The 15,233-nt window shown below is 39.4% G+C and overlaps 2 protein-coding genes across 4 annotated transcripts; both read left to right on the forward strand.

Annotated features, from left to right (window-relative positions):
- The first annotated feature begins 1,136 nt into the window (after positions 1-1,136).
- On the forward strand, positions 1,137-10,168 carry ctdspl2a (CTD (carboxy-terminal domain, RNA polymerase II, polypeptide A) small phosphatase like 2a). Of its 3 annotated transcripts, none has more exons than XM_069686288.1 (13): positions 1,137-1,335; positions 3,733-3,944; positions 4,089-4,224; positions 4,310-4,456; positions 4,583-4,810; positions 5,424-5,520; positions 5,899-6,010; positions 6,117-6,203; positions 6,290-6,352; positions 6,448-6,527; positions 7,311-7,437; positions 7,519-7,614; positions 8,939-10,168. In XM_069686288.1, exons 2-13 carry the CDS (start codon positions 3,756-3,758, stop codon positions 9,002-9,004), a joined length of 1,428 nt encoding a protein of 475 aa, XP_069542389.1. In that variant the 5' UTR covers positions 1,137-1,335; positions 3,733-3,755; the 3' UTR covers positions 9,005-10,168. The 3 variants fall into 3 exon arrangements, with proteins under 3 accessions (XP_069542389.1, XP_069542388.1, XP_069542390.1); XM_069686287.1 differs by having other exon boundaries at positions 1,137-1,331; XM_069686289.1 differs by having other exon boundaries at positions 1,137-1,331; positions 5,427-5,520.
- Positions 10,169-11,937: 1,769 nt separating this feature from the next.
- LOC138612432 (cysteine-rich motor neuron 1 protein) lies at positions 11,938-13,351 on the forward strand. The gene is made up of 4 exons (XM_069685671.1): positions 11,938-12,265; positions 12,818-12,905; positions 12,994-13,189; positions 13,292-13,351. The coding sequence occupies exons 1-4, from the start codon at positions 11,938-11,940 to the stop codon at positions 13,349-13,351; spliced, it is 672 nt and encodes a 223-aa protein (XP_069541772.1).
- Positions 13,352-15,233: the final 1,882 nt, after the last annotated feature.

A 15,233-nucleotide genomic window follows, 5' to 3' on the forward strand; every position in this document is an offset into this window, starting at 1 on the left:
CTGTGTCAGAAATGCAGTTTTCTATTAAGTGATAATTTTTCTATCAGCAAATATTTAAAGGATTCTGACTCATTAATTTTAAATGACTGTTTACTATTATACAATCTAATGTTATTATGCTACTGAATGTATTCTCAGTAGTCAGCCTTGTTGCACTAAATGGTAAATTACTGGAATACTGAATGTTAAGTAAATCTTAGCTGTGCTGTGATTTTTGTACAGTGTTGATTTCTTTTCTGAAATTCTTGAGCAATACTGTCACTGTGGGTTCGATGGCACAATCTGCAACTGTCACACAATGTACACTATTAAATCTGCTGTAAGTGAGGACAATGTTTGCTCTGCCGTGATGCTAAGGTGGAAAGGGTTCTTTCATTCACTGCACAAAACTTTATTTATTGAAAGACCATTCTGCTGCAATTGTCATCAAGTCAAAATCAAGCGACAGTCCAGATTCATCTTTTGAACAACTTCTGAATTAAAATGATCAATCAATCGGACTTTATTTGTTTAGCTCTTTTCATACAAGCAAAATGTAGAGAAAGGCTTCCACACGCAATACAAAATGATTAAAGTAAATTAATAAAGCAAATAATAACAGCACTCAATATAAACATGAACTGAATTAAAACAGGAATTGAGGAAACGCTATCATATGCAGTGAGGAAACATCGGAGGTAGGAACTCTAAACAGAAGATAAAAGTAAATAAAAGGTTAAGAGCACAAGATAAAATGATAAAACACTAAAGGAGATAAGACTAAAAGAGGAGATGTATTAAAATGAGTAAAACCAGAAATAAGAGGTAGGATATTAAAAGAAAAACAATCCATGAAATAAAACAAAAACAATTATTATACATAACAAAACTTCTGGCGCAATGTAAGCAAAAGGATATCTATAGCCAGTTTCATAAATCAAAATATAGAGACAACTGATCATGTACACATGCAACAAATAGCTGCTCTGATCAGTAGGCATATTCTCAATTGTTTTTCTGTAGTCGCACATCAATACCAGCAGGGATAAAGTGTGGTAGTGAGCTTCAGTCCAGCTGCGCACACACACGCATCATAGCCATTTTCCTGTTGACTCCGCTCTCCGCCACGTTGTTTCCTACGTGTGTGTCGCATTCTCCTGCGCACCACTAACGTTATGTTGTGATGAGGCGGGAAATGGCGCCCGCAGACATGGGTGATCAGTGACTAGCTACCGAGCGACAGACACAGCTGGCAGCAACAACCACGGCCCGGCCCCTACCGGTGGCCGCCACGGTCGCGGCCGAGAGCTGACAACGCTTCGGCAACATTTAAGGAAGTCCCTAGATCATCAGTAGGTAACAAACAACGTATACATGTAAACAAAAAGGTTTGTCCCACTGGCTACTGCTAGCTAGCGGCTAACGTTAGCCAGCGAAGGGGGCGTAGTCTAATGGCTGAAGACAGTCATGGAGGCAAACAAAATGACGCGCTAACCAGAGCGGAGCTAGTTGTCCGTAGCTTTGCTCCTCCATGGAAATGATGGATGTTTCGCATGTTTAACACATATATGTATACGGGGACACATGCGAGACGTGTCGTGGAAGCTTTGGTGAATAATGTCACGGCCTTGCTTTTGCTGCCATTGGCGTTTTTGTTAGCCTTTAAGCTAGCTCACTGTAGCCGCTAGTGTCAACTGTCCAGCGACAGCATCTGGTTCACGTTACGTTTGGATAAATTCCAGTGGATAGCACAGACATTTAATGGGTTTTAGATGTCACTGATGGTCACACAAACTCTTAATTTGGTCTTAACACATTTATTACACCTGATTACACAGGTGGCGGTTGCGCTGGGCTGTTGATGCTAAATATCAGCAGCTGGCTAACGTTAGCGCTAACAGCTAGCTGACGTCGTTGGTGTTATTACAGCCTACAGTCCGATGTTACATAACGACAGGCGGCGATGCTGTCATGTTACCCGATCTGATTTAACAACAGTAAGCTAATAAAGGCGAACCACAATTACACAAATATACATATAGTAACGTTAGCGTTTATTCTAAACACCTACTTAATGTGAACACGCATAAGGCCTCTCATTTCAGATGTTTATCACGTGCACCGCCCACTTCACTGTCCGCTTTGCCTGACAGATATTTATTTGATAACTTGAGTCTTTAACTTTGTTTATTATTTTGATAAACGACACTAGCAACCAGTGAGGTAATATAAATAGGTTTTTACTGATCATATATCATGTCATATAATGGACCAACGTCTATCAAACCTGATCAAATTAAATTTCTTTACGATTGTATCAGTACATTTAGCTGGATACACTGTGTAATAATAATTCTTTGACTGTAAAGAAGCAGATTATATCTATAATACTTAATTAATATCATCTATAGCTGCAGTGATTTACCATTTAGTTGATTACTCAACTAAACTAATAGCCAACTAGTTTGATTATGGATTAATTGGTTTGAGTAATAAAAAAACGAACAGCAATTTATTCCAGCTTCTTAAATGTATAATTTTCTGATTTCTTTATTGCTTTATGAGAGTAAACTGAATAGATTTTTCTCTTTATGTGGGGAAAACAGACATTTAAGGATGCCATGTTGGGCTTTAGATATTTTTCAAAATGTTCTGATAAGATAAAATAGAACATTATTAATCCCAAAGGAAATTATTTTGCCAGATAGCTCCAAAAACAAGGAGCAACTCTTGCAGGCTGCCGCCCTGGACGGCACCGGAAGTTAATATGATATTTCATCGACCAAGCAACTAATTTATTAATCAATCGGATTTATTCTCAATGAAAATAATCGTTAACTGAAGACCTAATGGCTTTTGTCAGGAAAAGCAGAAACAGGAACTGTAAAATTTAAAATATAACTAGATAACATGATCAGATGATATGTTTAAAATGCAACTGCTTTTCTCGTGCACTGTAAAGAGTGTCTGATAAGTTAGAGGAAATTGCAGCACAGAAATAAGATAATAATATCAACAGTATTGTATGTTAGAGGTGATTTAAGAAACATTTGTCTTTAAGAAAGCAGGTGTATGTTTAAACTGTAAAATCTTATGCTCAGTCAGCACACATCTTGGTTAGATTCTTAGTAACTAAATTCAAGGGATCCATGCAAAAAAAAATATTAGTTTATGTTTTTGCATGTATATTAAGAAAATATTATTAACCATTTTGCTTTTGAGCTAGATTACAGTTTCTATTTGTCTGCTTTTTACTTTGTACCTGCTGAGCAGGTATAGTCAGTGCCATCCACAGCACAGATGCAACTGTTAAACAAACATGTACTTTAGAATTTAAATACAGTAAGTATATGACAACATCTAGATTTGGATGATTTATCATTCTAAATGAACTTACCCTGAATTAAGCTACCTAACTGAGTTTATCCTATTTATAAAAAAGTATAATTTAAAAAGAAAAAAGAAATCCTTGAATAATCAAAAATGTCTTAAAAAACATATTATATTTAAGCTACATTGTAATCCCAATATGTGACGACATAAAAACTGTACAGCACAACATCAGACGGTTAATTAGGTTTACTGAAGTTACTGAACTACTAGACCACTACTTGGAATCACTCACCTGGTCACACACATAACTTTCATATACGTAATAACTTTGGGTCCTTTTGTCAGTAAGTCGCTGTTTTCATAATTAAAGCAATGAAGCAAATTACTGATGTTTTTTTTTCTCTCTCTTCCCCTTGTCAGATTTTTCTATGTGACGTCGGAGCATGATGAGGCTGAGAGTGCGTAAAGCTCCTCAGCAGCCGAACCTAGGCCGTCGAACACACCCGACCCAGGCCAAACGGAAACACTGTGAGGTGGAGCCATCTCCGGTGAGAGGTCGAGGCAAAATGCAGAAGAATGAAACGGGCCTGTTCTCCACTATTAAGAAGTTCATCCGTGGAAATGCTGTCAAGGTGGGCGTGAGTCACAATTACTAAAACTGAAATGCTCCTTTTATATTATGAGATTGCAGGATTTAAAAGCAGCTTTACAGTTGTAATTATGTGAATAATTTGTAACCCTGACTTGTTCTGTATCCCTGTTTATCTTTTCCTCAGGTGGAGCAGGATATCCCTGCTAAGAGGAGTCGTATTGATTGTAATCCTGATAGCGATCTAATCACTTCAACACCACTGACTAGAGGCCTTGCCAACAAAGCTGTCTCCAGAGTTTGCCGGAAAAGTCCAAATAAAGGTACTGCAGGCTCGGATACAAGTGTTACATAGATACATACGTTTATTTTGATCTTAGGTTTACTATTAAATCATCTCTTTTTCAGATACAATGACCTGCAACAGTAAACCCATTAAACCAAATGGTAAACTGGAGGCCCCCGTCGAGGCTGCGAGCAGCCCACCGCGCACCACCCTGCTTGGAACCATCTTCTCTCCAGTCTTCAACTTTTTCTCACCAGCAACTAAAACTGGTAAAACAATCCTTTGATAGTTATTAAATTTTATATGCATGTTCATTTAAAAATGTAACTGGAAATGGTGTCACATACGTTGATTTTGAGATTATGTGACAGAACGTTCTGGTCATTTGTTTGCAGCCACTCCTGGTTCAGACTCTCCGGGCCAAGCGATGGAGGCAGAGGAAATCATGAAACAGCTGGACATCGAGCAGGCGGAGGAAATGCCGAGCAGCACTCTCACGTCCACAGAGGGCATCACTCCGTGTCACACCGCCCCGATTTTACCACAGAGGCTTCAGATGCCCTCTGATACAACCATAGAAGAAGGAGAAATCGTCACCGAAACTGACATGCCACCACTTACAGGTACGACCACTCTCACATTAGGTTCTTTTAATCCGGGAAGTTTCTGGATATAAATGACGATAAGCTTTTGTGACCATGCAGGTTTGTAAACATGACACTGCTCTGTGCAAACCTATTCCAAAACAGTTTTCACTGTCTTTAACAATCAAACACGACGAGCTAAAGCGAAACCAGAACTTCCAGGTTCCAAGTAAAGAAATCTAATAACGTGAAAAAAAGAAAACCCAGCTTTGAAACCGACCCGTTCTTATCACCATGCCGTGGGAATCACTCCAGATGTCCAGATTAGGCCGCCAAGTTCTAAAAGAATGATGCCCCATCCGTGTTTACTCCCTATCTCAGCTGTTTAGCGGCCTTTTAATGAACAACTTTCCCCACAAGTCGAAGGCCATTGTAGGAAAACATGCTAAAAGATGTCTTGTTTTTAAAATCACAAAGGTTTCAACTTCTTATAGCAGAAGCTGTGGTGGATTCTGATTTGTCTTCAAGAAGAGGCTTCATTTCTTTTTCAGAAAGACAGGCGAGAGAGATGTAGAATAACAGACGTTATAAATTGACTTTTCCTTTGCTCAAGAAGATATAATTTTAACTCCTTTGTTGTCCTTTTTTTCAGCAGTTCCTGGTTGTATGCCAGACGGCAGTTACCCACACACGTTACCTCCAGCTCCTGCAGAAACCTCGTATGATGAGGACTGGGAAGTCTTTGATCCGTAAGTAGACCGTAAATAAAACAAATGATGCTTGGATCTTTAGGTACACACACTTTTTATGATCAGAAGTGTTTGTTTGATTCCACTTGAAATCAAATCCAAGGTGACATTGCATGTTGGTGTGTGAAAAGAGCACGCTGCAATGTGAAACTGAACCCCTAGATGGCAGCAGAAACTGGGCAGCCAGCCTGAGTACTCTGTGATCACATCATGTTTACACTACTGTCCTGTACTGTGTCGTACTGACATTGGAGCAGACCTTAACTGTTTATTTAGCAGCTAAACTAAACACTCTGTTCTTAAAGTGTTACTCTTTGTTGCAGCAATCCTTACTTGTTTTGTTAAATGACATTTGTTTTCTGGTGTCCTTGCTTTAAGGTACTTCTTCATCAAGCACGTGCCTCCGCTGACAGAAGAGCAGTTAACACGCAAACCAGCGTTACCTTTAAAAACACGCAGCACACCAGAGTTCTCTCTCGTCCTGGATCTGGTAAGTAGTGAAAAGTTTCTTGTGCCATATTTAAAGTAAATTTACTTTATTTTATAGTAAAACTACACTGACTTTAATGGGTTATTCTCTTTTTTTCTATTTTTAGGACGAAACTTTGGTCCACTGTAGTTTGAATGAGCTAGAAGACGCAGCCCTGACATTCCCTGTGCTCTTTCAAGATGTTATATACCAGGTAGTAACTGTTATTGTTCACTCTCTGATCCAAGATGCCTGTTTCTTGCTGCGGTGATTAATAATACTTCTTGTTTTTCATTAAAGGTGTATGTTCGGTTGAGGCCCTTTTTCCGCGAGTTTCTTGAACGCATGTCTCAAATGTATGAGGTGAGGTCTCCTTTAATTATCAAGTGACTCCAGACTGTTTAAGTCATATTACTATTACATATTACTCATGTATATGTGTCCTAATTATATTACAGATTATTCTCTTCACGGCGTCAAAGAAAGTCTACGCCGACAAGTTGCTCAACATCCTGGATCCGAAGAAACAGTTGGTCAGGTCAGTGAGAAGACACCACTCTGTTACTCTGTTTGATTCATGTTGGGGCAGCTTTACAGATTGAACTGAATTAGTTTTAGTGTTGAGGATGAACTGTAAGCGCCAGTATAGATCTAAACAGCATGGAAACGATCTCCAGCAGCAATAAAGCTGACGTGACTCAACCAGGAACGTTTTTTTTGACACCCAGCCCAAGAGGAAATGATAAACATAAAGTTCATCAATGGGACATTGACAGCTCTAACTCTTGATTTCTTTCTTTCCCAACGTGTTAAAAACTCCCAGTAAAATAACACCAAAATAAGAACACACCTTCTCGCAGGTGTGTTTTGTAATAGATGCATAGTCTGCTTCAAGTTAATCTAGTTTGCTTCTGTGTGTTGATGTCTTTGTTAAGTCCTCCAAACACACCCAGACGATCTCAGCTGGATGTCCACACCTCAGTCTGCTTAATTGTGTTCAGTGTCGGGCCAGAAATACAATATGTAAAATATTCTGGTTTCTTGCTGCAGTAATGTCCGCCTACTTTTAAATGAACAAATGATGTTCACATAACAAGTTAATGCTCGTTTAGGCTGCTTGAAAGTAAAATTGAATCATGTTATTTTCTTATTGAAAGGACATCAGCCACACTAAACACATTTTATTGTCCTTCTTATACACTCTAATTCGAGGAAGCTGTGTTTTCAGTTCTATACGTTTGTTTGTTCGGATCATATCTCAGAAACGTGTGTTGGTGCCTGTTTTTAAATGGAGGAAATTCTCTCATTCTGTGTTTTTCAGGCACAGACTATTTCGTGAGCACTGCGTGTGTGTTCAGGGAAATTATATTAAAGACCTAAACATTCTCGGACGGGATCTTTCCAAGACGATAATAATCGACAACTCACCCCAAGCCTTCGCCTATCAGGTAAAACCTTCACCTTAAGAAGTTAAACCAATGTTTCTTTGCCACAGAGACACTAGAGCAACGATTTGATGTCTTTTTCAGCTTTCCAATGGGATTCCTATTGAGAGCTGGTTTGTGGACAGAAACGACAATGAACTTCTAAAGCTTGTTCCTTTCCTGGAGAAGCTGGTGGAGCTGGTACGTATGACCGAAAACATTCTGGCCAGTTGCATCGTAACGTAAAGAATAATGTTGTGAAAGTCAAGTCATTTAAATTTGGTATTGATTATAGAGATCACAGGAATAAAGCCCACAAGTATCCAAGTATGATAAGATAGTTGTTGAATAAGTCAACTGTTGCTCTGGATTGTTTTATAAGTTGGAGCAGTATTTGTGAATTTCTCAACAGTTTTTTCGAAAGCAGTTTTCATGATTGAAGCAACATTATGTTACGATTCATACTCTAAAACACTACGTAAAAAATTAACGTAATAGCGACCTAATTAAATAAGAGATTGCTGTGGGCCTTATTTTTTCATTTCCTTATTTGCAGATGAACATTAGAGTGTTTCTTTATAAGGTGCGCCAAGCTTAAACAGTTCTCCAATAATGGTTACAATATTCAGTTTTAGTTTGAACTGTTTTAGAGAGACGTTGATTCAACTTTAAAGGGCCAGTTCGTCAATTTTCAACCTCAGTCTTATCATGCTAATGTCATTTAGAAAAGAAATGCATTTCGCTCTGTGCCTTTTGGAGGACGCTATCCGCTTCTCCAATTGGCCCTGGAAAACCTCCACTAGACTAGGTAAAACGCTCCATCTGGTGGAGGCCAGGGAGCTACACTTCCTCAATCTAGGACGCCCGCCTCCGATGTCATGTCTCGTTCAAAATCGTCAGGTTTGAAATGTAGACTGCAGACCTAAAGATTTTTTAGACGTTCCACGAGTATGTTATCGTCATATTTCAGATTCTGTACCGCTCTGAGCCGTTGCCTGCAGCGATCAATGTCCTTGACTGGAGAACAGTAGTATTTTACTCCAGCGTCTCTCGCTGGGCCTTTCCTTTCAGAGGGAGGAGCGCAATGCACGCTGGGTGTTGTAGGAATGTAGAACGGGTGTAACCACGAGCTGTTTGTACAACTTTCTCCCCAGCTATGGCGCCAATTTCAAATATTATTGCTTCTATCGATTAAAGAGAACAGCAGCTTTGACTGACAGTGGCCTTCATTACCTTCATTTGTTGCAGGACTGATGTACTTGACAGCATAATTTTAACCATGTGGATCTAATGAACCGGAAAACGTTATTGTTTGTGTGGAGGCAAAGTGATCTCTGCAGTGACAAGATTCATGACATCAGTAGCTGAAATGTTGTGAAAACTCATGCAGATCATTTCTCAGTTATTATCAGTCTTGGCTTTGAGCACACTACTGTTAAACGAGATACTTTAATCATCATCACAACATGTAAAAGTCTGTCCGTTTTTGAAATGGCTTCTCAAAGGCTCTCTCTCTTTGTCGCAGAACGAAGATGTCAGACCGCACATCCGACAACAGTTTCGTTTGCACGACCTTCTCCCCCCAGACTGAAGACCGCACGTTCCTCTTTGAAGTCCAAGATGGTATCAACATTGGAAAAAAAAACAAAATCCCTGAAGGAAATATTCAATGGATTTCTCTTTGCAAACAAAACATTGCCATGATAATTATTATAATTTTGTCTTAAATCATGCAAAAAATGAGAATATTGAGCTAAGTCAAAAAGCCCTGGATGTTTTTAAAGCAGAACAAAGCGACCTGCTCGCTGCGGCAGACTTTTCACTTTTTGCTCGCTTCTTTTTAGTGCAACTTTGAAGACGGCCTCCTGGAAGGTATTTTGTCTTTTTAAAAACCATTTTGGATTGACAAACCTGAATGTCATGCAGTGTTGGATCATATGGACCTTGTCGGCTTCAGCCTGACCTTGAACGGCCAGTCACACCTGTGTAATATTCGCTCCATCTACTTGTAAATATTTGTACATAATTTTTTTTCTTTAAGGTTTTTAATTCTTTTTATTTTCACTTCAGATTTTAGTATGTATTCTCTGATTGGGTTGCTTTTATAAAAAAACAAAATGTTAGTGTGTTTTGTTTGAAGTTGTCGATAAACGGCTGCGTTTCTGTTGTATGCCTGCATTATTCCTGTGATGCTTTACTCCATTACATGCAGCTGTCTGTAAAAGGTGCAGTTTTCTTTTATAAAAAAAAAGTATCTTTGGGAGGAAAATGTTCTGAACAATATTTTAAAGTTGTATGTAATGTAAGCTAGAGTAGGGTCTGAACTGAATACAAAGCCATAAAGGCTGAATTATAATTTTTGAGATTTCTATCAGAGAGTCCATTTCTGATTTCCACACCTTGATCGTCCTCTTGAACGAGGGGTGGGTCGGGGTGGAGCGAGTAGGGGAGGGGGGGTTCAGGCATCTTGCACTTTGACATCCAGCCCTTTGTAAGTTGATGTAAAATCTTGTCACTTTTCTACACAGGTGTGTATCACCTCGGTTTGTTATGTGTGTGTGGGTGGGGGGGGATGAAATTGTAGCACCAGCAAATTGCCAACATGTTTGCTTTGAAATGTTGTTTTCCAAGACGTCTTGTATGTGGGATCTTTACGATGTAGGAGTCACATGTTTTATTGACTATTGAATGATCACTCCTGTTGTATTCAGTGTTACTTAATGGTTTCCTTGAAAATAAATACATTTTTATACGACTCACCGTTTCCTACTGATCATTTAAATACAAACTCTTAGGTATATTTATGAACATTATAAGTGTGGGTGTTGAAAATATCTAGATGCGGTTTCTTTACAGAGGCTCCCAAACCATTCAGATCAGGTCCGACTGTACAAAACCAAATGTAAGTGTTAAAATTAAAGTACCACTTCCCACTGCAGATACTAACGACACTAAAGACTAAACTATAGACACTCCCTACAATTATAATAACAATAAAAGTAGCATAATAAATATTACAGTTCTGTTAGAAAAGCAAGACTGTTTTTGCAGTGGGTTAGTGCCGTCAGCTTAATATGTATTGTCACTTGCCTCTCGACTGTCTTGTGATCCTGTAACCATTTCACCGTATTATATAAAGTAAGCTACAGTCATGTTGAACTATTCCAAAATAATTTCATTATTGGTGTTTATCAGAAATGTAAAAGTTGACCAACTATTACTTTAATTTGCATCTGAGTCTTGTAAAAGTTGAAATCAAATTGCTGCTTTAAATGATGTCAAATAACTAATGCATCATAGTTAAATAGAGATAAGAATCTGCTCTCCTGAGGTTAAACACAACCAACACACAGTAGAGCACATTACCTATGAAAACTGTCTATTTAAAGCCAGTAAAATGTGTTTTTATTTTTTTTAAGTAAGACATGAGAAAAATAAATTAAATACCTTTGTGGCATATGTGGTGTTTGGGAAAAATCAAAGTCTTTAAAAAATGATGTTTTTAAACTGATTTATATTTATTTCTATGTTCTGAAACTATAATGATCCAGTCTGTTGCATTCTTGGAGAATTTGACTTAATAATCACTTTTCTAGAACTTCCTTTGACCTTAAAAAACAATTTCTAAATATTGTAAAAGGGATCTAAAAATGATCCATGAGTAAGTCACAGTGTAAACAAAGGCACATGTGGCTCAATGCCATTATTAGGCGCACCACTTTGTAATAAAAGATGAAGACTTTAAAGAGTAAAAAATGTATTTGGGAAAACTTGGAACTCTTTTACTTTAACTGTCCGACCTACTAGAAACATCGCATAGATATTAGTGACTCTAATAAACCAATGTTTAGTTTAGTTGCTGTAGATATTACAGACATGATTCAATACATGTGCATTCTTTATTTCTAACTCGGTGGTCCTTGTCAGGACTCCCTGGACTCTGAAACACTTGATTCATTAGTTAACTTATTTTACTCGTTGGCTGCGAGCCGCCCCAATAATAAAGAAGCCAGATAACAAGAAAAATATGATATTTGAACCTCCTGCGAACAGTGGGCATCTTTTATTGTCATGTTCACAACCCGCCAGAGTTTTTATTCCCAGATATGAAACTTACGAGATGTCCTGATCAGATAACCTGCTGAGGTCTAATCCTTTTGTTCTTTCAAGAAATAGGTCATTACCTGATTGTAGCACTGAATTACCCCAGAGGTCATGTGACTCCAAATACAAAGAGGACCAGTCTTCATCAGACTTATCTAACAGTGTTCAGACAGAAGGATAATTTCCAAACAAAATCAGTGTTGATAGTGTGAAGATAAGACATGGGGATAATTAACTGTGCATTTCGACCAAATCCACCCGATGAACCCCCCCTGCCCTCCTCTATTGGCTGCTGGTGGGGGGTGGAGGTTGTGGATCATAAACTATGAAACCTTTCGAGTGTGTGATCCCAGGGGCCGGCGTGTATAAAAGGTGATGGCAGGTGTTCTCACCTCTAGATGACTTAAGGGTGGATCAAACATGTGGATGCTCGTCTTTCTGAGCGCCTTGCTGGGGGCGTTGGAGTCGCAGGAGACCTCCTCCAGAGGAGCTCAGCTGCTTCAGGCCCTTCACTGCCCGCCCTGTGAGCGGATACACTGCTCCTCCCGGCGGGCGCTGAAGCTCCAGTGCAAAGGTGGGGTCACGACGGGGGTCTGCGGCTGCTGCCCCGTCTGTGCCAGAGCAGAGGGGGAGACCTGCGGAGGAACGTGGGACTACCTGGGCAAGTGTGATGAGGGGCTGGTGTGTGTTTACCAGGACGCAGCAGGCGACAAAGCAGAGGCAGAGCGCAAAGGGATCTGTAAAGCAGGTGAGGTTACACTTTAATATGTGATTCATGTGACACAGTGGGACATATTTAGGGACAATTATTTTTGTGGTAGAATTTCTAATGTAAGTTTTATATTTATACTTATTGTATGATTTCATTAAAACAGTCATTAAAAATATAAGCAGCATTTTAATGTTTCCACTTTATTATACTTTTGTCTTTCTTCCATAAAAGTGCATTATTCTTTAAACTGATCATTTATTTTGCTAAATTTGGATGTGTGCGTAAGTCATTGCAGCAGGAACGCTGCCAATGTGGTAAATGGTGTTTATGAGCTGTGAGGCTGATAGCGTGGTCAAGGCTTCCTTTGATTCAAAGGTTTCTGCTCACAGTTAAGCCATCATTACACCTCTTATCTCCTCACAGTAAGAGAGTTGTCGCCGTTATTGATACGCTATCAGACGTAACAAGAGATTATTTATGCTTTGTTGCTGCTCGGGTGACACAATGTAAATATTAAAATGAAGTGTCTAAGGCCTTGAAGGTTGTACTTTAGTGTCTGAATCGGTGTGTTTAAATGTGTTTGTGCAGTGATTGAGTCCTTGGATCCAGAGACCTGTCACCCAGAGTGCACCAAGGAATACTGTCAGGCCAACCCGTCTGAGATCTGCTCTGCCAGGTGACTGAAAGCAACAAAAAGACGTCATACCTTCTCATGCATCCTCATGCTGCATTTTTAATAGAAACCTGAACTTGCTGCTTTGTAGGCTTGTGTCTCTGGAGAAGACAGAGTGCCAGGGCTCCTGCCAACACACCTCCTGCTCGAGCTGTCTGCTGCTGATGCCTCCGTCGTGCCCTCAGACCTGCAGCCCCTCCGACTCCTCCTGCCTGCAGCGCTTCGGGAAGTGTGTGCACAATCATCTGACGGCGACTCATAATCCTGTATGCCACAACAACCTGCAGGTAAGTGGCAGAGAAATATGCACACACACCTGCATTTCTTCATTATGCTGCACTCCCTTCAAGAACACCTGCTAATCTAACACTTCTTTCTTTCCTCTGTAGAGTCACCATGAGGGGCATTTTGTGTGTTTGGTCCCGGCCTGTCCGAACACACAGCAGTGACTCATTGTGTAAGACGAGGAAACTCAGAGGACACCAGCTCATGTAGCAAAATGTAGAAAGGCAGCTATCTGTAAACTATTTTTGTATCCAACAATCACATTCTGAATGCAGTGTAGATCTGAAATAAAACCTGTGTTTTTATTATTCCATGTCGTACTTTGCTTTCTTTGATGAGATTTGTTTGATGGGAACATTGATGACCGGGTTGGAAAATAAAGCTGGATATTTTCAGGTTTTGTTCTGTGCTGAAACTTCATGTATTGTGTTTTGAGGTGGGTTTTTATAGCTATACTTATTTTATTGTATGTTTTGTGTATTTTATATCTAAGCCTGTGTGCTCTCTGTGGGGCAGAGCTGATGTCACCAGTACACAAAACACTCCTGCTTTTAAAACTAAATGTTTACCTGTGTGTGAATTAGAAAACCAGTAGCTATTCCTCGCAACTTATTACATTACTGTTCGAAACATTATTCATCTCTATGCACTGGAACTAAATCAATCAAGAACAGATGTCCAATAAAAGGTACTGGATAAATGATGGTAATTTACTGAGCAAAAACAAACTTCTTGGAGGTCCTGCAGAGCGTTAGATTTAGAGTTGAGGCTCTGGAGATGCCAACATTGATCTGTTTAACAATTTAGAAGGATTGACATGAAAATGAGTTCAAACATTGATTATCAGGATGAACAATCATCAGATTCAAATGTTAATCTGTCCGATTCTTTGATATAAGAGAAAAACATGACAAAACTAGCGTCATTCACGTCAGCCTCAGCTGTACTTTGTGTTTTCAAATGTTAGCATCCTGACACATAAGATAAAATCAGCAGGTTCAAACTGACCATCATGTCTCAGTAAACACAGAGCTGCGAGCATGGTTGTCTGTTCTTGGTTTCGGTAAGTCTTCTCCAAAGAACCATGAAGTGAACTAATAATGACGCCTTCATTTGAATAATTAGAAATAATTCAGCAGGATTTCAAACAGGGAAGTGATGTGGAACAACGAGAGTCATTTCAGTCCAGCATGGACTCTCTGCTGTTTCAATATTTTCCATTTTGGGAGTTTTTCTGGTTCACAGCATAAGTGAAGCGTCCCCTCAGCCTTCGCTGCCCCCCTGACAGTGGTTATTGAATAACAGACGTTTTATGAGGCAGCAATAATGAAGCTCGCACAGAAAGGGAATAAAGTGTGGACCAACAATGGGCAGTTTGTTCTGTGTCCTTCAAATGTGAGTCGTTTCTGAGGAGGTGAAGCCGTTTATCTGACGGGTTTCGCAAGACGGACTCGTTTTTTATACTAAAACAAAGGCCTGCGTTTTCTTTCATCTCCTTTCATCACTGAAGCTGTGCGGTATGTAAATAATATCCAGTGTTTAATCAGACGGAAGAAAGGACGGCGCGGCTCCTTTTCTCCTCTTACTAAACAAACAGCGGCACGTGTCAGAGGAGAGATACATTATCTGCCGTCAGTATTGCACAGGTAATAATGCTTAAATGAAGAAAACCATTGTTAAAAAAAGGTTCTCTTACGGCTTCCAAATAAAGCTGTTACAGATCTACTAGGAAATATAAATAATATTGAATGTTAAAAATGTAATTTATAAATCTAGAGCTCCATCATTTTAGTTTTCCTCTCACGTTTGTTTAGTAAACAGTAAAAATATCTAAATTCTCTCCTGTTTGTACATTTCTCGTGCTTCTTACTGCAGATACACATCAGGATATCAGGTGTCTATTAGAAAGACAGGATCTGTGATCAAAGCAGGCCGCCGCTCTTATCAATCCCATATAGCTGTCTCACTTTTTTCACTGACAAAAACAATGGATAACAAAGGACTGTCTGCGCGCCAGCGGCAATAAATATGCCGCTGACGGAGGAA

Source organism: Semicossyphus pulcher, unplaced genomic scaffold, assembly GCF_022749685.1.
Source record: "Semicossyphus pulcher isolate SPU_LCO1_2020_fin unplaced genomic scaffold, fSemPul1.0.p SCAF_8, whole genome shotgun sequence".
Classification (NCBI taxonomy): Eukaryota; Metazoa; Chordata; class Actinopteri; order Labriformes; family Labridae; genus Semicossyphus; species Semicossyphus pulcher.